The 25476-nt window shown below is 39.2% G+C and overlaps 2 protein-coding genes across 2 annotated transcripts in view; both read right to left on the reverse strand.

Annotated features, from left to right (window-relative positions):
- Window positions 1-25469, reverse strand: part of LOC146492840 (uncharacterized) — a 51715-nt gene extending 26246 nt beyond the window's left edge. The window contains exons 1-3 of the mRNA XM_085149298.1: window positions 25379-25469; window positions 5584-5972; window positions 2401-2589 (exon numbers count right to left, since the gene is read on the reverse strand). The gene's annotated coding sequence lies outside the window, so the exon portion shown is untranslated. The remainder of the gene's footprint in view (window positions 1-2400; window positions 2590-5583; window positions 5973-25378) is intronic.
- LOC146492842 (cilia- and flagella-associated protein 69-like) lies at window positions 6019-17599 on the reverse strand (the record flags this gene model as incomplete). Its single annotated transcript, XM_085149423.1, has 12 exons — window positions 6019-7964; window positions 8926-11493; window positions 12241-12324; window positions 12433-12519; window positions 13074-13271; window positions 13588-13664; window positions 14032-14169; window positions 14726-14918; window positions 15078-15159; window positions 16900-17018; window positions 17116-17231; window positions 17320-17599. Coding segments are annotated over 11 exons (1539 nt in total), but the record flags the coding sequence as incomplete, so codon positions are not given.
- Window positions 25470-25476: the final 7 nt, after the last annotated feature.

A 25476-nucleotide genomic window follows, 5' to 3' on the forward strand; every position in this document is an offset into this window, starting at 1 on the left:
GTAGAAAGACTGAGATTTGGGTTTGTCTTTTTTCAGCTGAAAATCTCCACACAAAGTATGGAAATCATTTATGGAACATAAATGCTGCACTTAAGAGTCATAATGGTTGTTCCGCCACAAATGTAAGAAATCAAGGGGACCGTGTCTGATAACTCAGCTGCCTCTATGACTTTCACTGGACCAGTTTTCTCAAGCACATAGCTCCTCAGATGTTCAATTGACCAAGCAGTTACACCTTTCACTATGAATCCCACATTGCCTTTCAAAACCACAATCTGGATCAACTCCCCAAAATCTGGTAGACCACCAGTGGAACCATAAGCCAGGATCATTCCACTAGTGTACTTGGTGCCTCTGTAACACACACTTTTGGCTATCTGGACACATGTCTCACCAGGAAACTTAGCCTGCAGTGCTTCTTGGATATCCTCTCGCAGCACACTAACATCCATTGTAGACAGTGTTGTAGCCTGTAGTAATGGTCTGACAGCTCTGGAATCATGTTGGTTATAAGCAAGCAACAACTGATGCTTCATGGCCAGTGACAGCAGAATATTTCTAAAACTACGAGTATGTCTGACAACACGCTTGAAAAAGCTGTGCTTTGCCTCAAACCGCATTGTCCACAGTGACACCAGAGGACCATAAGCCCTGATAAGTTCTGGATAATGTTCTAGGAAATGGTGTTTTGGAATGAGGCGTTGCTCTGGAAAAACCATGAGAAACCTGTGTTTATGCTCAGATATCTTACTGTCCAGGAAGCAAATGGTCTCCTCTGTGTGCACTTGATTCACGACAAGCTCAACAATGTCTCGAAGCACAAGAAGCAATTCCCATGCTGGGTCAGCCTCAGGGATTTTTGATCCAACCATGAGTGGCAAGAGACGAAGCAAAGCCCAGTTCTCGTGGGCATTGCCCCCCACACTTTTCCGTTGGGCAAAGTTCACAGGAACAAGCTGTGGTGCATTGGTTTTCTCCGACCATTTATAGGGGAACTCTTTGATGCATTTGTTCAGCTCTTCAACAGTGAAGTATTTGTTGTGAATGAATAGTCTTAGGCACAGTGCTATTTCTAGGGGCACTACACCTTCAAAGAGATCATGCAACACATCAGGTGGATATCCAGACAAAACATGAAAATATTTAAGTTTTGCCGTCAGTGCAAAGAAGATTGAGTTTAGCTCAGATCTGAGCAATGAAGGGACATCAGCTAACACCCAATATACAGATGTGATTTTGTGTTTTTTCCTGGATGTACCGAGAGGATTGCAAATCTCAAAGTCATCCACATAGAGATTTAGCGCAATTGTAAGGTCATTTTTTGAGAACAACTCGTTGGTTTTGTAAAAGGTGCCGTCATGAAATGAGTTGTACACAGTTCTCTGCGCCTCTGCTTCACTCAAGATCAGGTCTAGTATATCTTTCCTGCTAAGAACCTGAAGTAAAGACTTTAGAATGGGAACATACTGGAAGCTACTCTCTCCAGTAAGAATATACTCAATCGGCTCCACGACAGAAAAGTGTTCATTAAAATACTTTCTTCTTTTGAAGGCAGAAGAGAGAGGACCACCATCACAAAGGGCAGCGCTAACAGGGTTAGCAACACATATGTTGTTCACCATTTCAGACACAATGGCTTCATCAACTTCACAGTTGTGTCTCTTCAAGCAGGACTGTAAAATGTCTTTCATGATGGGAGTGGAAGCTGAATGACAAATAAAATGCAACGACTCTACAAGCTCATCAATGCATTGGTTGGGAACATGAAATGAACTCTCTAATTTCAACATCAAATGAGCCAAGCTTCTTTCAATCAACTTTGGCAGTACATTCACATCATCATCTCTAAACTCCTCAATGTCAGATTGTTCACCCTCCTGATTAACTACATCGCTGCACTGATCTGTTTGTAAAGGCTTTTCAAACCTCTTTAAAACGTCTTCTTTAAACTCATCTAAAGAGTGGGGGGTGTGCTTGCGATGTTTATGTGACGCAAATGTTCCATAAATGTTAGTTCTGAAACTACAATTTTTGAAAACACAGGACACAGTTTCTTGCTTTTTCAAATGTTGACGAAGGTGTTCAAAATACTCTTTTTCAGTGGAAAATGTGCCCACATTACAGAACTGGCAACAGAAACTGAGTATTTCAGAGGTTCTCACTGTTGAGTGAGTTGAGTGTTTCCTTGATATGTGTGATTTTAGGCTACCCCATGACTTAAATGAACAAAAACAATCTAGGTAAGGACATGGCAGAGGCTGTACACTGGGGATATGGCGTAACCTATAATGTTTCATCAGCTCTTCCTTAGTGGAGGTTGCAAATTTACAGATTTTGCAAGGCCAATCCATACTTCATGATTCTGAATTACTCAATTCAAGCCTACTTGTTAAAGCTTACTTCAGAAGGACCCTTGGTATTCGATACCAGGAGAAGATGATGGTTTGAGCCTTTGTCCTGGCAAGAAACACAGCAAAGTAACTGAATATTTCGGTGAGATTCCCACTTTCTTTAGAAGGCTGACCACGTCTTAACTGGAACCCCTAGATCTGCAACGCCAGGACAGTGTATTACACCAGAAAGTCGTGCCTGCACAAAAATACAAAAGATGGTATTTTCAACTTCACCTGTGAGTCTTCAATACAGTGAATAAGTTTCACCTGTCAAAGCTGTGTGAGCTAGAACCAAACATTCAAAACTACATAGACCTGAATACACTGGGTGCTGGAAAGCCTAACGTGGCTTTCCATAGATCAAATATACATAGAGGTGACATGGACTGGGCCAGTCTGTTGGAGCGTGTATCCCCACCGACTGCGATCTTGGAGGGGTCTCCACTCGCCCCCAGTGCATGTATTTCTACTGAGGAATGTGTTAACTCAAAAAAAATAAAATAAAATAAAATAAAATAAAATATATATATATATATATATATACACACATACATACATATATATATATATATATATATATATATATATACAGATGTTAATAGATGTATAGATGTTAATAGCTAAAATATTATGCTATACAGTTATTGGGGTGAGCAGTTGTAACAACTGGATACAATTATAGATTAAACCGTTGCTGTAATCATTAGCTAAAATCAGGTTAAACAGATAACCTGTTTAGCTAACAGATAATACTGTTAGCTAAACAGACCTGACAGCTTGCAGAAAAGTAGCTACATAGCTGGCTGAAAAATCCAAAATCATTAACTAATGTTGAAGCTAACACTTACAGTTCTTAGTATGGATAAAGAAAGTAAACTGCTGGCTAAATATAACAGATAAACTAGAACTATTGACATTTTTTAAAAAAAAAAAAAGCACTGCCTGTCTGGTGAAATCTAGAAATAGATATTAAAGAAAGTTTTCCAAGGTCAAATCAGTCTTTCTGCTTTCATTTCAAACTGTGTTGTTATAAAACATTCTGTCATTTTGCATCCATCCTTAAAATTAGTGAATCTTGTGGCAGCAGTTGGCTATTGTTTCTGGAAGCAGGCTTAACTCTGCTTTATGTGGGGCCACTGGAATCTTTAGCTTCCTTTGATTTCATGGACATGTGTGTGTCCTGTAAACAACAGCTGGACCCTGTCAAGCTAAGCACCCAGCAGGTTTGATGTGAAACCGATGGGGGACCAATGTGCTAGACAAACTACTGCTCTGGTTTCACTGCTCTGAGATCAGTTTCCATCAGTGGCCGTGTGGGAACAGAAGTAAATGACTGTAACTTATCAACTTCACAGATAAGTTTCCTCATATGAACCACCTTGACCAACGTGTGATGTAGAAAAGTCAGAGATGTAGGCTCTGCACTTTCAGGTTAGTATTTATGAGAAATCATTTGATTGACAGACAGTTTAAACAGCTGTTTTGCCAACACAGCACCTTCATTTTTAATTAAGATTTTAATCCTCCTGTACGTATTGACAGTCAGTGTTAGACAGGGGACAAACTTTTTAATTCATCAGTAATTCTTTTGTCATTAAACAAGGTGTAGGTCTAATTTTCTGAGCTCATTAAAACCTGTTTTTAAAGATAAGTGGTCTTCACAAAGCAGCCCGGGCAAACGTATGATTTTATAGAATATAATGCATTATTAAACAGCATATGAAGCATTTAAATTCAGCTCAACCTTCAACACCTACAGCAGTAATCCATATAACACTGATGGGGAACAATGTTCTGCAGAATACTCTTGATACTTTAAGTGCAATTTGCACATAATGCAGATTTATGTGTAGTAAGGTGGTTTCATTGCTACTTTTATTGAAGGAGTGCTTCTAAAAATTCCTCCATCACTCTTCATTGTCACCTAATAACAAATATTTAGATGACATCTATATAAATAATAGTATTTCTCAACTCTATAAGATGTTCTGTTTTTGGAGGGGGTTGAGGTCGTCCCTGCTTGCGTTTCTGTAAACGTCACAGCATGCCACCTTGGGTAAGAATATGTATTCTTAACATAAACATATACAAGCATGAATCTAAATGAAGCTTATGCGTAAGTTCAATAAGGAAGAGATGTAATCAGTCATCCACCTGCTTTCCTGGGTGTTCAAGCTGCTAGTCTGTTCTCTTCATCACTTCCCTTTTCCCACGCTTGCAAACTCAATCATTACTCTACTCCAGTCTTTTTCTTGCCCACCGTCTGTGAGCCAATCAGCCGCTATTCTGTCTACTGTAAATCTCACTGCTGTTCTATCATCCCCCCTTCATCTTCATTACCACCATCTAGACTCTGGGGTTCCTAATTCCTATCATTGTTGGGCTCCAGCCTGCTATGGTGGGTCAACTGAGTTTAATCATCAAACAGCATAATAATAGTCAAATTGTTTATCTCAATACATCGTGTTCATTACTTCCATAAGGAAAATCGTGAAAAGCTGTTTTCTAATCTAATGTTTCTGAGTTCAGGTACTAAGTTTAACTCTCGTGCACACCTTGTGTGATAAATGTTTTTACTGAGCAGGCTTAGTTTGTTTCTGAATTTGCTGTCACAGTTTAACTGTTTTCATTTCCACTGACACATCATGAATATGAGGGTTTTGTTCCTCCCTGTCTGTTAATGTTGCTTCAGGGCTTGACTCATACTCTCTAACAGGCAGAGACGCCGGATGACTCCAGGCCTGCTATTTACAAAAAATGTAAAACTTCATTTAAAAGGCCTCACATGTTGTCTTGCCTCACTTCTGTCATACAATTGATACCACACGCTTTTTGTGCCAGCAGCCGAAACATTAAAGATCACTGCGACTTGGCTTGTATAATACAACGACTCCCACTTCACTTCATTTCGCATATTTCTCTTATGTAAGTGCATTACAAGTATTGGTTTGCATATTTAAATAACACGAACCCACCACAGTGACCACACAATGACCACACAATGACCACAGTCTCTTACTCTCGATGTTGCAATAATCATCAGAAATGAAGCAAAAGAAAACTATTTTTAACTGTAAAGGCTGTGAATCAGTGTTGCCCACACACAGCTACGCTGACAGATTAGTTGGACGTGATTGGACATAAAGCAATGAATGGAAATCTGACAGAGCGATAAAGCTGGTGGACGTACACAGTATCTGCAGCAGCCGTCTCTGCTCAGTAGATGGTGCCATCTCTCCTGTGAATAAACCCGGAGGCTTCGGTGCAAGTCATCTTTGATGCTCCCGATTTTTTGGCTAGTGGCTAGAAGATGAGCGTTGGATCAAAATGTTGCTAAAGCTGAGACCTTTTGTGTGATATAACTTGTTTTGACCAGCCACTTACCCCACATGGTGATATTTTACTATTTAATTTAGCACAGGGAGGGATAATGGGATGGAGATGGAGCTGCCAGGCAGGAGGAAGACAGGAAGACCAAAGAGAAGATTCATGGATGCAGTGAAGGACATGCAGAGGGTTGGCGTGACAGGATACTGAGGACGGAGTGGGATGGAGACAGACGACCTGCTGTGGCAAGCCCTAAAGGGAGCAGCAGAGAGAAGATTTAATTTCACCGCTTACTCCGTTTCATCGTTTGAGATTTGTATTTTCTTACAGTTTTTCTCAGTTGCTATGAAACATTTCTTAGAACTTTTCTCAGTCTTCTCAAAGCTTTAAACATAAAACCTTGTTTTCAAAATACTTTAACCTCTTGTGAGGCAAACCCTCACAGTGCAGAACTACACATGAATCTTCAGATCACACACACGACCATAGAAATATAAACACCATTCAGCATTCATGACACGCTGCATAAAAAAATTAAAAACAGTGTTCTTGACACGTAACTCTTTCCAGACTGGAAAAATGATAAAGTATGAAATAAAAACAGAAATCCAGAAACAGGGAGGTGGCAGTCCTCCACTGCCACCTCCCTCCTCCTCCAGTATCATGTAACATCACAGTACAACAGAAGTTCGAGATCATGGTGGCTTATTTTAAATTCTTTTATGTGTCACGCTGTAATTTACGTATGAAAGCAGATGGGTCATCCAACGTAACTATATGTTATACAAGTATGAATCAAGTGCACACAAGGTTGAATGAAGGAAATGTGGAGCCGGTAAACCACAGTTTAAGACATAGAAGTCTGCTGGTGTATTATTAAGTGTTGGGTCCATTCCCGTTTCTAGTTTGCATTTTTTGTAGAATTGCAAGACAATCACTTTTTGAAGGATCTGGACTCAAATGCAGGACACCAGAATAAAGGTTTAACAGGCTTATTGAAGATAGAGTCATCTTGAGAGGTATTTCCTCCGCAGCGTTTCTTTTCTCGTTTCACCACACGGGCTGGCAGAGACGAGGAAACGTCCACAGCAGAGCTGAACTACACATCGACCTGGCATCAACCGAGGGGACTCTTCAGCCTTAAAGAGCAGGCGGGTAATCACTGGATTGCAGACAGTTGGATGATTGTGGATGATACGAAACAGCTTCCAGGTGTGTAGCCAGAGTAACCATGGGAACAAACGCCATCTCTGAAACACACAAGCAGGTTAAGGGACAAACCCACACTCACCTCCCCTGTGGTTGTGCTGATTGTCTGCACCTACTTCTTGTTTTTCACTGCTGTATACACAGCGCCGTCTCACCCCTCAGTCCTTTGCCTCACTGTCTCTTCTGCTTGTCTTCAGTTAGTTTTCCATTTTTTTATTTTCAGAGTGGATTAATAAAGTAACAAGTTTTAAACCCTTTCCAACTTCACTACAGTAGCAAACATCATAACCTGTCATCTGTGCATCTGTTGGACACGCCCAGGAGTCCGCATAACTCCACCCCTTAGGCGTGACAGACCTACCTCCTTACCACCAGACACAACCTGCTTCACTGCAGTTTTTTTTCAACTACTTTATTATAGCTTAAATTAACAGTATATGAAGGAATTAAATTAGACACAAAAAGTGTGATTTAATCGCCCGATGGGCCAATGGAAGGAAAAAGTTCTAAAACCACTGATGTGTCTTTGATCTGTGAGCGATTACAGATCAAATTGATATAAAGTAAAGGCTAAAGAAGAAGTCACTCATTTTTTTATGTAGGTAAACATTAAATCTACTCACCTACCTCACCACCATTTTTGGTACTTTTGAGAACTGAGCAGGACGACAGCATCAGTTATTTTTCTGTTGCTGGAGTCTGAACAGCTTATATAACATAAACCCTCCTGAGATGGAGCTTTCTGAACATCCTGCCCACTGCTGCTGTTTGTCATAGTCTAAAGTATCGCTATTAAAAATGTATAGAAACCATAAAATATTCATTCAGACTCAGATTTGCTTTATGATAACGACAGCTAGAAGACTTTTCTGTGCACACACGTTTACTGATGAAGAACCCCTTAATGATGAAACATGGATGTAATCAGGAATTAAGAGTCACAAACCTGGAGGAGGCGGAAGTATCCCGGTGTCAGTCTTCCCAGTCTGATCATCATTCCTGCTGCCTCCGTTTCTCAGATGGGAGAGGAGCTTCCTGCAGGAGAGGAAAACTCCCATCCCTCTTACTGTTTTCATTAAGTGAGCATTGTTAGATGAGATTTATGCAGACAGTATGGCTCAGTTTCCCAGACATGGACTTAGATTTAAAACAATTTTCAGAGGAGATCTTCAGTGAAATTTTCTTTTAATTTAGGACTAGGCTCACTCAGTGTCTGGCAAACTGGCTGAATATATTATGGTTGCTTTGGATGCCTTCACTGTTTGATGGGAAAAGCCCAAAAAGATATAATTAGATGCATTTTACAGAAAAATAAAGGGAAAAAGACATTTTTTCTTCCACATCTCATTTATCCTGCTGTGACACCCTCCGATTTATCTCAAGGAGAACTTAATCTTCTTGATGGAAATCAGTGACTTTAAAAACAGATTTCTGCCTCACTTTGAACTGCCTGGTTTATTTGAGGATGTTTTTAATAGATACATATTTAAACCATACTCAAGAGAAGTAAATCTCTGTGGAGAAATGAACACTTTCAAATTTTATTTTGAGCTATGCATTGTAACAAACCTAATACGCCGCAGACAACATAAAACTGTCTTTAACCAAACTAGTTTAGTCATATTGAGGTAATTCAAACTGATATCACAGCCTTACATATGTTTTGTCACATAAATCTCAGTTTCAAAGCCACTAAAGTAAGGAAATGTTTGAGGATATTAATTTTTTATTAATATCAATACCTTATTTTAAGTCTTCTTGTTTAGTATTTCTAAGGCTTACACTGTGTGACCCTTTAATAAACAGTTTATAACACATTTTAAAATGTTTTTGGACATATTTGCCTTAAGCAGAAGCTAACTGATGACTTTAAAAGCTGTAATTATATAAACTTTTACTTTATCACTTTAACAGCTTCATTATAATGTGTTATAAGCCATTTATTGTTGTGTCTCCACAGCGTCATCAGCCTTCAGGTAAAACATATCAGCCTCACAGTTTGAAGTTAGGAGGTCCTCGTGGAGTTGATGAGCATCCAGTTGGGATCCAGACGTGCCTTCATCGACGGCAGACGGACCTCCGGCCCCGTGAAGCCCCTCGGCAGTCTGAGCAAACAGCGGGCAGCCTGATGTGCTGAAGAGGGTCCTGTGTGTCCCTGCTCTTTTGTACAGTGTGCCACACAAACACTCGCAGCGCCGCATGAAAAGCTCCGGCCTGTCAGGGGTGATTTGGCCATCCAGCCAGTGAAACGGGTGAGAGCGGAGAGAGGAGGAGAAGAAGGAGAGGTCGCTCTGTGCAGCATGTTGCACGCTTGAAGGAACATGTGTGTTAATGCACTGCAGTCACTTATGTAACCCATAAAAGAGAAAATACTTTTTAACAACCCAGCAGTAAAAAGTTTAATTTTTATAGCCAAAAAAACTGCAAGCTGCAGCATTTAATGAGAGCGTTATTGTAATTACACTGTGGGCTTATTATGTTTGAAGGTACAGTGATGTTACATAATCCAGCGGAGTCTATGAGGCCACATTGATTGTTCAGGCTCTCTTTGTTCGTGGTGCAGGAGTGGTTACATAAATGCAGGATGAAAACATACCAAAACATTAGAATTTTATTTTTAACGATTTAAAGATTATTGTTAATAAATCGAATTACTTTATTAGTTTTGATGCAAAAACCATAATTATTTGAAAACAAAACAATTTGAATTTAAAACAGATTGTACATGAATGCTCTGTGCACTGAAATAAGTCATGTTAGCTCCAAAGGAAAGCCAAGTTACTGCTTCTGACAGTCACGCTGAGAGGACTTGAAAAATATGTAAATAAATAAAAATATAATAGTCTGGTTATGGCTCAGATAAGTCTTCAGGAAATTAAAGTAAGCCAGTGTAACGTTGTCTGAAAGGACAGAGACTGTGTGTGTGCCTGTATAAAGGGCTGGGGTGGTGGGCTAGACTACAAGGTGTTGATTGTACACATGGAGTGACCTCACGTCTGCATCTGCTGCATCCCTCTAGAGCCACAGGAACCAGAAATATAAACACTATAAGCGGCTTTCTTGAATTATTTTTCTTTTATCTTTCTTGGTTTCTCTTCCTGATAAGTTGGTTTTCTTGTTCTAGCCTTAGTTTTTAGATCTTGGTCTGTATTTTGCTTCGGTTCCTATTTTGAGTTTAGATTGTCCCAATCTGTTCTCATCTCTGTGTTAATGCTGTTGGGTTCATGTTTAATGTGAGTTTTCTTGTCTCTGTGTTTAGTACGTGTCTTTTTTATGCAAGCTTGTTTCTGCCACAGAAAACGAAAAAGGCAGAGCAAAGGTAAAATTTTAAGCTATTTTCTTTTTGAGTTAACAACCCCAAATTGTGTTTTTTAGATGGTGGATACAAACTTCCATACCTTTAGGTTGTTTTCTCTTCATTTTTCTTCTGTTTCGCTCTGGAGTTTTGTCCCGTATGAGTTCTTGATCTTCACTTGTGTCTAATCCCTAATCGTCACTCTGTCTAGAATTACACCTTGCACTGAAAACAATGGTACTTGTCCCCATAAATATGAAGCAATAACTGTGAGTAAAATGCAAATTATTCAAATTATTAATGAATAATGTAAACATGTTTGGTATAAACTGAATGCACACCAATTAAGTAAATTTCATTTAACCATTAAGTTTAATGTTTAACATTTCCCTTTGGTAACGAAATTACAAAAAACTTGCATAATTAACTTACTTAGAGTCTGCATTTTTGGGTATAATAATATTATTTTTTTAGTGTGGGTTGTTTGCACTGAGTCACTCCTTCACTGCCCTTTTTCCCCCCGTTTTAAAAAAACTCAAAACGTATGTATCTTCTTGCCGATTGGACTCAGTTATTTTGGACTGCTTTAAACTATCATTTAACTCGCGATCGTGGCTCAAGAGTTGAGAGTTCGCCTTGTAATTGGAAGGTTGCCGGTTCGAGCCCCGGCTTGGACAGTCTCGGTCGTTGTGTCCTTGGCCAAGACACTTCACCCGTTGCCTACTGGTGGTGGTCAGAGGGCCCGGTGCCGCCAGTGTCCGGCAGCCTCGCCTCTGTCAGTGCGCCCCAGGGTGGCTGTGGCTACAATGTAGCTTGCCATCACCAGCGTGTGAATGGGTGGATGACTGGATATGTAAAGCGCTTTGGGGTCCTTAGGGACTAGTCAAGCGCTATACAAATACAGGCCATTTACCATTAAAGTTCACTTTAAGTTGTAATGAACTTGCTGACCCCTCTGCTCTACTCATGTATCTTGACAATTCCTGTAAAACACCTTAATGCAGTCTTTACATTAATGCAGTTTAATTTTATGAGCGTACAGCACAATAAATGCTGTTACATGAAGAATGTGAATGCCTTGTATTAAGAGTGACTTCGGTAACGTCAGTCTGCAGAAGACGCCGTGCTGAAGTAGTTTGGGTTTGGTGTTGTTGGTTCTCCTTTGTCCTCGCTTGGGGCTCTGACCGGCGTTCTGACCAGCGTCACCTTCACTCCTGCCGGACCCTGAGCGTCCGTGCTCTCCACTCCAACGACGTGTCCGATGAAATGCTGAAACACACCGAAGCAGAACGTCAAGACTACAGCGAGTTGCTCCTCAATTTTTAAAATTTTGATCATTGTTCACAAATAATAGGAAAAGAACTGAATTAAAGATAAAGAAACTCTTTTGTATCTAACAACTCTTTACAGAGCATATTCTAAAGGGCATCACATTTCACCAAAACTTCAGATTTATATTTGGTTATCACCTTAAAATATTAAAAGTTTGCATAATAACTACACCAATTCCTCACCATCATTTGTTCTTACCCCCTGCGTATTTAAGCGTACCTTTTCCACTGATTTCATGATCATTTTGTGCTTTGTGCATTATTAGTGCAGAGTTAAGATCTACTGAAGTTATTAGAAAGGCTATTTATTAGTTTGCTCCATTTAACTTTAGTTTAACTAATGTAACAAAGGAGTTTCCCAAGTTTGGCAATAATAAAGTACGTCTAATCTCGTCTTATATATTTTCATTCATCTTCTTCATTTATGTTATTGGGCCTCTGAATGTCAGGATTGATCTACTATTAAAACTAATTTCAGTGATGCTTTCTAAGCCACAAACTCCAAATTAAGCTGAAATTCATTACATGCATTAAAAATGCTCATTCTCAGAACCAGAAAATGAGCTACACCTGAAACAGACTTTTTTCTTTGCTCCATTTTGTGAAAATAAGATATGAGATTTAATTATTTTAAATCAATGAAGCGGGTGACCTGTAAAAGTCATGAAAGGTTAAGTGTAAAGACCTCAGCAGGGCGGATAGCAGCATCCTCGTGCTTTGGTTTAGGTCTGGATGATTCGGCGTTCTTCTCCCTCTGTGCTTTTACTTCCTGTATACAAAGCGCATAACAAAAATATACACTTACTACTTATACTGAGAATCTAGATATTATCATTATTATTATTAGGATAGAATTTATGGTTAAAAATCTTTAAACCTTCAGGGCTTCATAGTTTGAAGTCCTAGAAACATAATCCTCCCATGACTTCTCCATGAACTCCTTTTGCTTCCAGCGAGACTTCATCTGCGATAAAGACAGAAAAAAGTCAGAATTCATTTTACTATCAAATCAAATCAATTTTATTTATATAGCACTTTTAAAAACAACAACTGTTGACCAGAGTACTTTACAATAAAATAATCAGATAAAATTTAAAAGGAAAGTAAAATAAAAGATAAGAAAAAAATAAGAATAAAATAATGACTCATACATTATTAAAAGCCAAAGAGTAAAAATGGGTCTTTAAACGAGTTATAAACGTATCCAGTGTTGGAGAGGTCCTGATATGTAAAGGCAGTTTCGGCATCTCCTCCAACTAAAACAAATTGTCCCAGAGGATCTCTGCTTCTAGTCAAACATACAATGAAAACTTTTTACTAGACATATAAAAAAAAAGAAAAAAGACTGAATTTGTTTGATTATGCATGTGAAAATAAATCTGATTATTTGTATAGTAGCTCAGAAAGAAAAAAAAACAATCTGTGTAATATAATTTGTCTTTTTTGGTTTTTTTTTATTAAAGATAAACATTTTAAGCTGACTTTCATCTAAGCTATTTCCACTCCTTTACTCCGTACCTCTGTGTATGTGAGCTTCTCCTCGCTGATGTCCTCCTTCTGATGGTGCTCTAGGATGCTGTTTTGTTCCTCCACGATCCTCCTCGCCGTGTCCTCTGCGATCTTGCAGATGGTGCTCAGAGCCTCCTGGTCGGGGCTGATCGGCCTCACGCCTTCCAGACTCAGTTCCCGGCTGATCTCATCCCACACCTCACCGACCTGCAGCACCACAAGAGACAGACATGCTGATGTTTATCTCGGTTTATGTCCTCTGCATCTGAAACCTTTAAGAGAGCTCCAGACTCCTTTAAGTCTGTCTTTACTCCCTGTGACTAACGGTTATTTATAGATGGTTTTCCTGACAGATTCTCAAATCCGTCTCAGTATTTTGTATAACGAGGAATTTTGTACTTTCACTTTGAACATCTCTACTCACAGCTGAAGCTTTACATTCATTTCAAGTTTGAACAAACTTTGAACACAGTCTGAGCAACTATTATATGAAGCATCTACAATATTTTTTCTTCACTTTTACCTTAAAGTCTAGATATCTCCTGATGATGGTCAGAGTCACATAATCTTTTCCCAACAATCCAGGAAGATCCTGAAACCCTGAAAGGAAAAAGTCACAAATACTACTGACTGCTTTTAATATAACAATATTAGCAAATGCTTTGACCGGAACATTATGATATCGTTTTATCGCTATATTCAGTATTTCAAAACTTTAAAAGATCTTCAATCAATAAGAGATAAACTTAATTAAAAAAAGCCAAATTGAGACTGAATATCGTTTGAAAGGCTGCGAGAAGTGACATGTTAAAGTAGCATTTTGTTTTACATAGTAGTATTTTTTATTGCCTAAATATGTATATAGGAGGAGCTACAAAGAAATTGGGCTAATCAAATACTCTAATTACAAAATCTTCTTAATGAATACTTTACATTTAGTATGAAACTGAATAATTTGTTTGGTTACCAATTTTGCAGAAGACGGAGTAAATCTTCAATCGCAGGTTCTCTGACATCTCCAATACTGCAGCACTCGGCACGTTAGCAGGAAATGAAAGCTGAGCTTCATCCAGCTGGAAAAGACTGAGGATGGGCCTCTGAGGATCTTCAAGATAAAAGAAATATAGAGAAATATATGAGATTACAGAGCCAAAAGAGCCTAAAATCTGATTTTTACCTGCTGGCAAAATGTAAAACTTTTAAAACCTTCTGTCTGAGACGGAGAGATGAAAAAAAATCCATCAGCTATGCAAAAACACACGTAAAAAATGTCTTTTCATTTACATTATGTTTCCAGTTATATTTAAACATTCCCTGCATCTGGCTGGCTCAGTGGTGCAGAACGTTATCGTTACATAAAAATGTCAGATAAAAATCAGATGCTTATAAAATCCAGGTTGGGAAAAGAAATAATGCTGTGTATGTCGAAGTCCAACACAGACAGTGGAGGACAAAGCAGAGGCGCCTGTAAAAGACCCCAAAACAACATTACAGACTAACAGGATACTTTTTAAAAAAAAATTGCATCAGCAGTTTAGTAGAAACATTTACCTGTTAGTGCAGCAGAAATCTAAAAAACATAAAAAAGTTCTTTATTTCAATTTAATATCTAATTGAAAGAAAAGGTAAAATCTGTTCTCAGTGCGATGATCTGAATCAACCTGCGATGCTTCCATGTTGATTTCGAGGAACTCCTAGCTCCTCCTCTTCCTCTCTCCACAGCTGCAGCAGGAGTCTCGGAGCCGTCTGTCCGTTGCCGTCCCTCCACGTCAGAATGTACGGCACCGTGTTCGGGTTGTCACATAACTCTAGCAAGATGGCGAGGACGACACCGTGCACACACCTGGGGCTTGTCTGCAGGAGAAAAGGACGTTTCTATTACCTGTGAACGCTGCCTTACATGAACTAGCTTTAACACAGAGCAGCTGAAATCCTATTTTTAATCGCAAAATACAGGTAGAAAAAAGGAAACTTTTAAAGCCTCGACAGTAACTTCAGGAAACTTTTACTCACACTGAGTAAGTGGAGGAGAAGAAACACCCCGTCTTTAACCAGAAAGTAATCTTCTGTGGTGTAGCAGCCTACGATACACGACCTGATGGGAGAAAAGGCGCACAGACAGAAACTTTCTCAGCTGTAGGAGACAAAAAATAGACCCCTGATAGTTGGCTTGTAATTGCAACAAAAAAATGTGCTTGTTGAGCTGCTCGCAGGTCCATAACAGAACTGAAAAATCAAGTTTAGACCCATATGACAAGTGTTATGATGACCTGAACTCGAGGTCATTATAACAGATCTCGAGATTCTGTACTTTTATTTCTAATGGGGTAGACATCAAATATTTCTCCAGATTAGGTTAAAATTCACTGACCCTCTTCATAATAATTGTCATATCTGTTACTACACTATAGCCTATGGATAAAACTATGATTAAATGTAGATAATATTGTAGAAAGTAGTGAATAATGTTTCCCAGAAAGTTGATTCTGTTCATATCGACCACAATTCACTCACGTTCTGTGGACAAACACATCGAGTTCAGCAGGGAGGATATGAAATATGACAGGCAAAGGACAAATTACTGTGAGTAATAGGGAGACTTTTGAAAGTTCATATGTACCATAAACTAATGCTTACAGCCCAGTATTTAAGGCATAACTCTCACCAGTCTCTGGAGCACAAATTGGGTATTATTAGAACGCTACAGCACCATCTCCTCAGAGCACAGTCCCCCCCTCCAGGATCCTCCAGGATCCAGAAGGTTAATCACTGCCTGCATAAAAACTGTTGGTGATCCCTCATGTCAGGGGTGTCCAACTCCAGGCCTTGAGGGCCGGTGTCCTGCAGGTTTTAGATGTGTTTGATCCAACACAGCTGATTTAAATGATAAATTTACCTCCTCAACATGTCTTGAAGTTCTCCAGAGGCCTGGTAATGAAATAATCATTTGATTCAGGTGTGTTGACCCAGAGTGATATCTAAAACCTGCAGGACACCGGCCCTTAAGGAGTTGGATACCCCTGCCTTATGTGAACAGCTGAGGCAGGCTTTTGAAAAACACAGCATCTCTGTCACTTTCCAAAGCATACTACGCCAAAAAATGGTCCACTCCAAGGACCCCAGGTCTCACGGAGTAAACAGAATAATATAGTGTACGTCATTAAGTGCCAGGAGGACTGCTGTTTATCATGCATCAGGGAAACCAAACAACCTCTCGCTAAACACACAGAAGACCTGCATCCTTGGGGTGGGACTCTGCAGTCTTTTGAACCTGCAGGCCAGTGGCCAATCTTTCAATTATGAGGAAGTGCACATCCTGGGCAGGGAGCAACACTGGTTAGAGCGAGGAGTCAAGGAAGGCGAACAACCATAGTACGTCTGTCACCTTCTTACAGTGCCGTGATTGCAGCCACTCCCAAGCTCACTGTGAGTCGTACTGATTAATGTTCATTATGACTAGTTTACTGCATAAACCTTCAGAAAAATGAAAAATATTGTTAAAAATAAAATAAATATCAGCAAAAGGCCCCAGATTTAAGAGGTTAAATGCCTCTGAGCTGAACTGCATTCATATTATGTAAACTGAGCAAGTCCCATTTGTCCGCTAAGGCAGTTATGCCATTAAATCAAAGTGAGTTTTTCATCTGCTCCAATACAGAAACTATATTATACAATTAAATTATGCCTAACAAAGACATCATCATACATCTGGCTAACAGAGTTACACTTCTGGTTTCTCATATTACTCTAGCCTGGATCTGGCAAATGTAAATGACTGTACAAATATGAATAAATACAGCAGTTCATCTATTAAAGTGTGCTGCAGTTCACTGACCACACACAGTCCACTGTGGAGAGCACGAGCTTGTTGTGTCCGAGGCCGCTGTAAAACTTGTCGGAGCCTTTTTTCAGAAAATGAACCGCCATCTCAACTCCCTCTGAGCCAAACAGTTCCTATGAAACAGAAGAGGCAGCAAACAAACACAGACTCACCGGATATCCAACTACCCAGCTCTAAGCGCTTTAATTAAGTTAGCTATATGAGCTTTACCTTTCTGTGCATGTCGGTCTCACACAGCGTTGAAAGGATCACCTGAATATCCGACTTTATCTCCAGAGCGACGACATCATCTTCATCAGGACCCGCGTCTATCTGCATGAGAATCCCTGAGGAAACACGACAGCTTTGACTCTACTGAAATTATCAACAGTAAATGTTGATATTGAGCATGTGTCATGTGTCCAGTCCAGTCACCCAGAAGCTGGTTGATGATTCCCTGATCACAGAGGTCCTGGTTTACAGACTCTTCGCCCAGAGAAGTCACCGATCTCAGCACTCTGATACAGTGCCGCGTCTGCGCCTTCTTACCGCCTCTGCCTCCGGTGGCGTGGAAGCTGTGACCCTGGCCAAAGTAAGAATCTGGAATAAAAGAGAAAATATAGTTACTGACTGATTGATCAGTTTGTGAAAAAGTTTGCGAACCCTTTAAGATTTTGTATATTTCTGCATAGATATTATCTAAAATATAATTAGTGTTTTACCCATTTCCTAAATACAGATAAAGAAAACCTGATTAAAAATTCAAATGAAAATGTTTCATTGGACTTTATTTAATGAGGTGTGTATTACATGGATTACATACTTCATTAAAAGTCAAAAGCATGTGAGAGTCCTATATTTTGTCAGGTTATCCCACTTATGAGTCCGTGTTACATGGCTTCAGTCGCCTTCCGTTTCCTTGATTAGTACACATTCTGTCTGACGGTGGATTGGTGTAGACCAGGGGTGGGCAATCTCAGTCCACGAGGGCCGGTGTCCCTGCGGGTTTTAGATCTCACCTTGGGTCAACACACCTGAATCACATGATTAGTTCATTACCAGGCCTCTGGAGAACTTCAGGACATGTTGAGGAGCTAATTTAGCCATTTAAATTAGCTGTGTTGGTTCAAGGACACATCTAAAACCTGCAGGACACCGGCCCTCGTGGACTGAGATTGCCCACCCCTGGTGTAGACCAAACTCATTAGAGACAGATGAGCATCCGTCGATAGAAATCTTTATAATTAAGAAAATTGATTTTAAATAGCTAATTTAAAATGTTTACAAAGTGCTCTGACGGACAGGAAAAAGCAGAATACTGAAAGGCTTATATCTACACTGAAAGCCAAACACTTAAGTCACTCAAACCAGGAACAATTTAAAACTGACTGCTTCTATGCTTACATGCAGAGTTGTGCAACTTAGATGAACCATCATTACCCAAAACTTTTGAAATGTTAAAAATAATCATTAAAAATTCTAAAAGCGTGCATAAAACAGAAATTAAGGAAAAACACATTAAGGAACAAGATAATTACACTGATAACTAAAGAGGAATCATCATTAAAAAAGTCATGCCATGGTCATAAAAAAAAACACAAATTAGATTCAGATGAAAATAAAAATTAGAGTCTCACTAAACATGAGTTTCCTGGAACAAATGATGGTCAATTACTTTAATAAGGACTAAACTAACAACAAAATATATAAGTAAAAATGAGCCCTTGTACTGACCAGCCACCTACTTCACACTGGTGATATGACTCTTGAAAGTCTACCCAAAACACTCTTTTAAATTATCAGAAAAATAAGTTACCAATCCTTATTTCAGCCTCATATTTGACAGATTTTATGATCTATTCAACTTGTGCTATCATGTGTTCAAAAACTTTATCTCTTAATCCTGAACAGCCTCATAGGACACTGGGTACGGCTGTAAGCTCATGTACATATCTATATGAAATCTAACCAATTCTAATAAAGAAAACATGAAGAAAACAAATGAAAAGAAAAGAGAAGAAACACAAAGGACAAAGAAAAGCACAAGCATGCCACCACAGACGCCATGACAGAGCCTCACTTAGTGAAAGTCTAGAAAATCGGTTGTTAGAAGGGAAAGTCCGAGGCTTTCGTGTGTACCATCCGTACATCGAGCATCTGTTTGGGAGCCACAGAGCTGTAGAATGATTTCACGCATTCAAATATGAGCTGCCTCACGTCGGCATCAGACACTCTCATCAGACACCCTGCCAAGAGAAACACAACTCAGAAGAGCTCCATGTGGTCATTTTCATCTGAAGAACAAAAAGTTCAAATGATTAAACATTTCTTAAAATTGAATAATCTATATTTCTGTGTTGTTTTTAAAAATTCACATCTTTAGAGGGAGCTAGCTTGTTTTGAATGTCATGCAGCATGTAAGGTTAACATGCCACAGCAGAAATCTTTTGATCATTAGGTTGTAAAAATGTGATCATGTATCGCAAAGAAGACCATTAAAAACCAACTAAAATAATAAAAATGTTTCAAAATTAGAAGCTGGAATTATGAAATGTTTCACAGTTCTGTTCCTGTTTTGAATTTTTAACACTCTACGATCAAATAATGTGACTTTCTGTCTTTTTGTTTTAAAAAAACCCAACAACATAATTGTCACCTGTATATAAATGTATTTAAAGCAGCAGTGACTGGCCAATCTGCAAGCCCTTTATTACCCATATGAGAGAGAAACTCTGTGGCGTCCTGAGCGTAGTGCAGCTCGTCAGATGTCTTCTCCTTCAGAAAGGGAAGCCTGAGACGAAACCCTGGCCTGATGGTTTGAATTGAACTCAGCACCTTCTTGCTGTGAGGCAACAGTGCTAACCGTGCCACCATGCTGCCCATGTGTCACATGTGTAGGATCTGGAAAAAAGGAAAAAGAGGGGAGGGATATAAAATATTCCAAATGTTTCTTGAATTGTTAGCACAAGTGTATGCGTTTATATATGATATTAAATATTCATTTTAGAGAGGGGTGGTGAGACAGTTTAGTTTTACTTTCTTCTGTTAATATTTAGATATTTTTCGTACATTATCATTTTTTGATGAGAAAAGCAGAATAAAACGTGCAAATTAGCTTAATTTATAGTTTGTTATACTCCTTCCCTCTAATACAAATATTTCATTTCTAACTCTGAGTGTAAGTGCATAATTTAATAACAAGTGTTTCTGCTCAAAAATGTCCACGAGCACAGACATGCACGCAAAAACTGCGTGACTCCTCGCTGGCTGTAACTCACCGCGCGTGTTCACCTGTAACGTCCTCTAAGAAGACGTGTGACCATTCTGATAGCCGCCTGTGTCTGCAGGCGAATGAGTGAAGCTACATAAACATTTAAATTAGCATAGCTTGCCAGCCGTCACGGTAAACCCGACAACAACACAGTGGGTGAGGGTCGGAGGGGGGGTCGCTTGACATTCTAACTTTAAACGAAGGATTTTAACAATATTTGCTGTGGGTTAAAGCAGTGGACCAGCAGGCTACATGTCTGACATCCAAAGAAGTTTCACGTAATCCCAACAACTGAGGATCGCCATTGTATAGCGGTTGCTAGGGTAACGTCACGTCGCCGTCATTTCGGATGTGGGCGGGGCTTAGCACTAGAATCCCTTTGATCCTTTCATGTCTTGTGTGACATCACCTTGGTAAAAGCTTAAGTACAACCGTTTAAACAGCGTTAGTTACAAGGTAAGTTTAGTAAGAGGCATTAATGTCTAAGACACAAACTCAGCAATTTACACAAAATACAGAATCAAGTCCAGATTGTAAAAAAGTTATATCATTTGAAAATATGAATTCTGCCATTGAAACAACCGAGGAGATTCAAATCTGCGCCACTGAAGTCGAGGCAAAGATTGAAGAGTCTGAATGTGGTGTCGTCCCTGGGGTAAACATTTTACAGAGCGACGAGGGGAAAATGAAGCACTGTGTGTGCTGCCTTCAGTCACGCAACCAGCAACAGAATCCGGGGGATCCTCAGTGTCAGAAGAACAGCTGCTCGTTAAAGAGCTAATAAATGCTGTTATTACACGTGCCTCCAAAGAGGCAAAGGTGTCGCCATCTGACACGATTCAGCAGCGCCTCTTCACAGCTCTGTGGGCACAAGTTGAGCAAAAACCTCTCAAAATTACACAAAGGGGGATTAAAAAACTTGAAAAGGTGATTTTTAAAGACATCACAAAGCGGCTGGACATTAACCCTGATCTCGTGATCATTGCGCTAGCCGTAGGTCAGCCGTACCTAGAGGTGATCATTTCCATATTTGAAGATCACCTCTTCCGTAAAAAAAAGAAACCTATTGGCAAGGTTCTTCTCGTGGTTTAGAGCCCAGGATGATGAGACGAACAACTACAGCCATTTCTGAAACACTTTTAGAAGAATTTAAAAGTAATATATTTCCAATACTGGAGAAAAAATCATCATCTGGCATTAGTGTCAGAGCGATTATGATGATGATGAAGAACAACGTGTGAGCGCACTCATTGATGCTGTGCTCACACGGGCTGCAAAGAAATCGCACTACAAACCTTCTAAAAAACTCCACAGGTATCTTTTAAAACACGTGTTGTCTGACGACACAATCAAAGATCTGCATATACATGAAAAAAAACTGAAAGATCTCGACAGGGCCATTTACCAAGAGCTACGTCAGAAAACATTCTGTAAAGAAAAAAAATTAAAGATGTTATTGAACGACGAGGACCCAGTGTTGAGAAAACTGACGGTCAATATCATTAAAAATCACCTGATCGACACTATGCAGAATCCAGCCCTGTGTGATGCTGAAGAGGCTGAAAAATACAGGTTATCTGTGGAAGCCTGTATCAAGAAGGTGGTGACGCGCGTCATCAAAAATGCCAGTTCACCTTCCTGTACTGAAAAAGTTGATGCCATCACCCAACGATTGTTCATAAAAATCTGGCCTAGACTTAAAAAAATCAAAGTTGATAATGTGATACTCATCAGTGATATGGTTTACAGCTCTTTATTACAGAAATGGAAAGAGCCAGATGTCATACTGACATTCATGGAATTAGACCATGAATATGCAGATATATAATTGTAAAGGTTTTCAGGGAGCATGCCATCACTGTATCGGAAGGTGAATATTTCATGACAAGCTTCTTTCTCTCTGCGGGTCTTACTGTATTGTTCGCAGGCAGAAAATACTTGGTTACTGTTATATAAGTCCCTAAAAGTAGATTTTGTTCATCTGGACGTTGTATTTTCAGTTTTCAATTTATTTAACATCTAATTGAGTCATTTTAAAAACCCTTGACCGGTCGAGGCAGATGGCCGTTCCTCACTGAGCCTGGTTCTGCCGGAGTTTTCTCCCTGTTAAAAGGAAGTTTTTACTCCCACCGTCGCCTAGTGCTTGCTCAGAGGGAATTGTCAAATTATTGGGGTTTTGTTTTGTGCCATCTAATACACAACTTATGAGGGCACTCTAAATTTTTTTTAAAATCAATAAAAAGATCCAAAAAAAATTATATTGTGAATTTTGCGTGTTTTCATTGTCACACAAATGTATACCTTTCAGCTTAGACTGACGTGTTTGTTTGTCATTGTTTTCAAAGTCAAGATTTTAGTAGCAACTATTGTATTAAAACATACAGACGTTTTACTCTGATTACACAAACTTATGTAGGAGTAGGTCACAGATAAGAGGTATTCATTTGTAAATTTGACCTCTGACCTCACAGAGATCAAATGTGACAGGATATTTGTACTGTAATTTTCAGACCATAAGGCGCACTCAAAATCCTTTAATTTTCTCAAAAACTGACAGCGCGCCTTATAATCCGGTGCGCCTTATGTATGAATTCTGGTTGTGCTTATTGACCTCGAACCGATTTTATGTGCTACACGGTGCTCAAAAATCTGTCAAAAATTGTTTTAATACGACTTTGGTAAGCAATGAAGCTGCACCGTTTGATGGATGGTCAGAACATTATGGCTACCGTAGTCAGGAGCCTCGCGGAGTAATCTGGGTTCAAACCTTCGTCTGCTTCAGGTCCCGAAGTCAAAGGAACACTGTGGCATCACTGAGAGGTAAAAACGGTCGAAATTCTTTCATCTTTAATAAAATGATCAGCGTTGCTGCTTTACCAGGTGTAACAATTAAGTTTAACATCCAGGCATCCACGAAAACAGAATTCTTTTAATTGACTATGTGCACGTTAGCATATGCTACTTCAGTGGGGAGCTTTGTTTCCGGTGTCCTATTCACGCCTTGTTTACGGTCCAAAACAAGTTAAGCAAATGAATGAATCAAGCGGCGATTTACATTTCTATAGATGTCTCGGGCATTTACCCAATATATCTGTAAATGATGTTCATTGACTTGTCGATATTTTTCCCCCGCGCCTCAGAGCAAAAGAGAAAATGGATTCAAATGTTATATTTCTCAGCTGTCCCTCGTTTATCGCGGGTGTTATGTTATAAAAATAACCAGCAATAGGTGAAATCAAGTAGCCAATTTTATTTTTTGACGGTGCAAAATGTTTCGTGGACATCGTGGACATACAGCACTGCACTTCAGAGTCACACTGCTAGCGATTGATGCAGCGATTCTGTACTGTACAGGAGAGACGTCACGGAGGAGATCGTCTGCAGCGATCAGGACGCAGACACAATGTCATGTAAAATAAGCATGCAAACTTGCACTAAAAAATCTGCGAAACAGCGAGGTGAAAGGTGAACTGCGTTATTAGCGAGGGACCGCTGTAATTTTGAAGGTAAGTCACAACATACCCTTCGTACATACTAATGTATAGAAACCGTTACCAGCAATCATTCATTTTTTGTGTGGCTTTTTTCACGGTTTGTTAACATGCTGTGTAAGGTTTGTACTTGACTAGCTGATATCTACATAACGGGAAACATCTGGTTTGACTATTGTTTGACTGTAGTTTGAATGCTGAACATTTGCCTGTTTAAATCATACACTCTAATAAATAAAACACTGATTCAAATAAAAAAAACATGTTAACGTTTTCCACTAGAATTTTTGAGTTAAGCCAACTTCTGGCAGAATAACATTAATTCAAAGCAATATTTTTGAGTATGGTGAAGTTACTTTTTTGGCCACAATTAAACACATTCTTAAGTAAAATTAACTTAATAATTTTCGACTAGAACACAAAAATTTAAGTTGATCCAACGTGAATTTTATGTATAGTGAAGTTACTTTTTGGCCACAAAAAAAAAAAAAACACATTCTGAGTAACATGAACTTAATAATGTCAACAAATACACAGGAATTTAAGTTGATCCAAGATTATATTTATGTATGTTGAAGTAACTTTTTGATCAAAATAAAACACATTTATAATTAAAATGAACTTAACTGTCGGCATAAATAGTATTTATGTTGGTCAAATATGATATTTTGGTTACAGTGTAGTAATTTTTTGGTTCTACGGGAGATTCTATAAGGGCATTTACCTGTTTCCCAGCAGGCTAAGTCGCTCCAAAATACAACCTTGATCATTTGGCTGTGTCTTATAACCATGACTACCGCGTGGGCAGGCTCATGCATGGTGGTGCCTGCCCACAAAGAAGTCAAGGTTCTAAGACCTTAGAAACTTGTCGATCACTTTTTTCCCCAAACGAAGGTCAGCCTTAACATGCGCTGTGTGTGCTCTTGTGTCATGACCTTCAGAAAAAGAAATGGATGTTGTGTGTATTTGTTTGAATGCGGCAGATGTGATGCCAAATACCTGGACATCAGCTAAGGGACTCGTACCTGGTGCTCAGAAAGAATAGAAATTCAGACAGATGTATTCAAATGAGTTAGACCCATTTAATTACAATAACAAACATCACAATTCTTTAACGTGCGTGCGAAGTGCAAGATTTGTGGGCTTCAGTTTCCTAGAACACAAATTGCCCGCTGAAACTTAAGGAACTGTGTATTAAAATTGTAATACAACCTACTACTTGAATCCTCTTTTTTTTACTTTAACATGTGACAGTGAGTCAAAACAAAAGATGACAGGCTGCTATACATTAAATGCACTAATTTAAACATAAAATGAGCAAAGCTTCTTTCATTCAACTTTGTCAGCACTCTTACAAAGTATTCTTGATTCTCTTCTATATTTGACTTTTCACCCTCAAGATTAAGGCCAGCTAAAGAGGGCATTACACAAACTTTAAAACACACCAGTACCCTCAGAACACAGGTCATGGGAGAAATTAAACGCATTCCTTAAAAATGTGCAAATAACAGCATTTAAGACACGGCAAAACATTAACTCAGAAGACTTAAGAACAGCGCTTTAAAATTTAGTAAAACACATGAAGTAGTGCCAGAAATGCAGGAATAAGGTTTTTGTGAAACTCACTCACGAATGGTCTATCAAGTCTGCTCTAGAAAATACCAAACTTAAGATTCATTACTTTAGAGCTGGCTTTTTGTCCATCAAGCTCAAGGCATAGCTTTTGAAATACCTCAAAGGTAAATTTCAGCTGCTTGGGATAGGTAAGGTTCAGAGCGTAGATTACTCCCATCATCAAAGCACAGGATCTGGCAACATCAATCCTCTCCA

This window comes from Neolamprologus multifasciatus, chromosome 22 (genome assembly GCF_963576455.1).
Source record: "Neolamprologus multifasciatus chromosome 22, fNeoMul1.2, whole genome shotgun sequence".
Lineage (NCBI taxonomy): Eukaryota > Metazoa > Chordata > Actinopteri > Cichliformes > Cichlidae > Neolamprologus > Neolamprologus multifasciatus.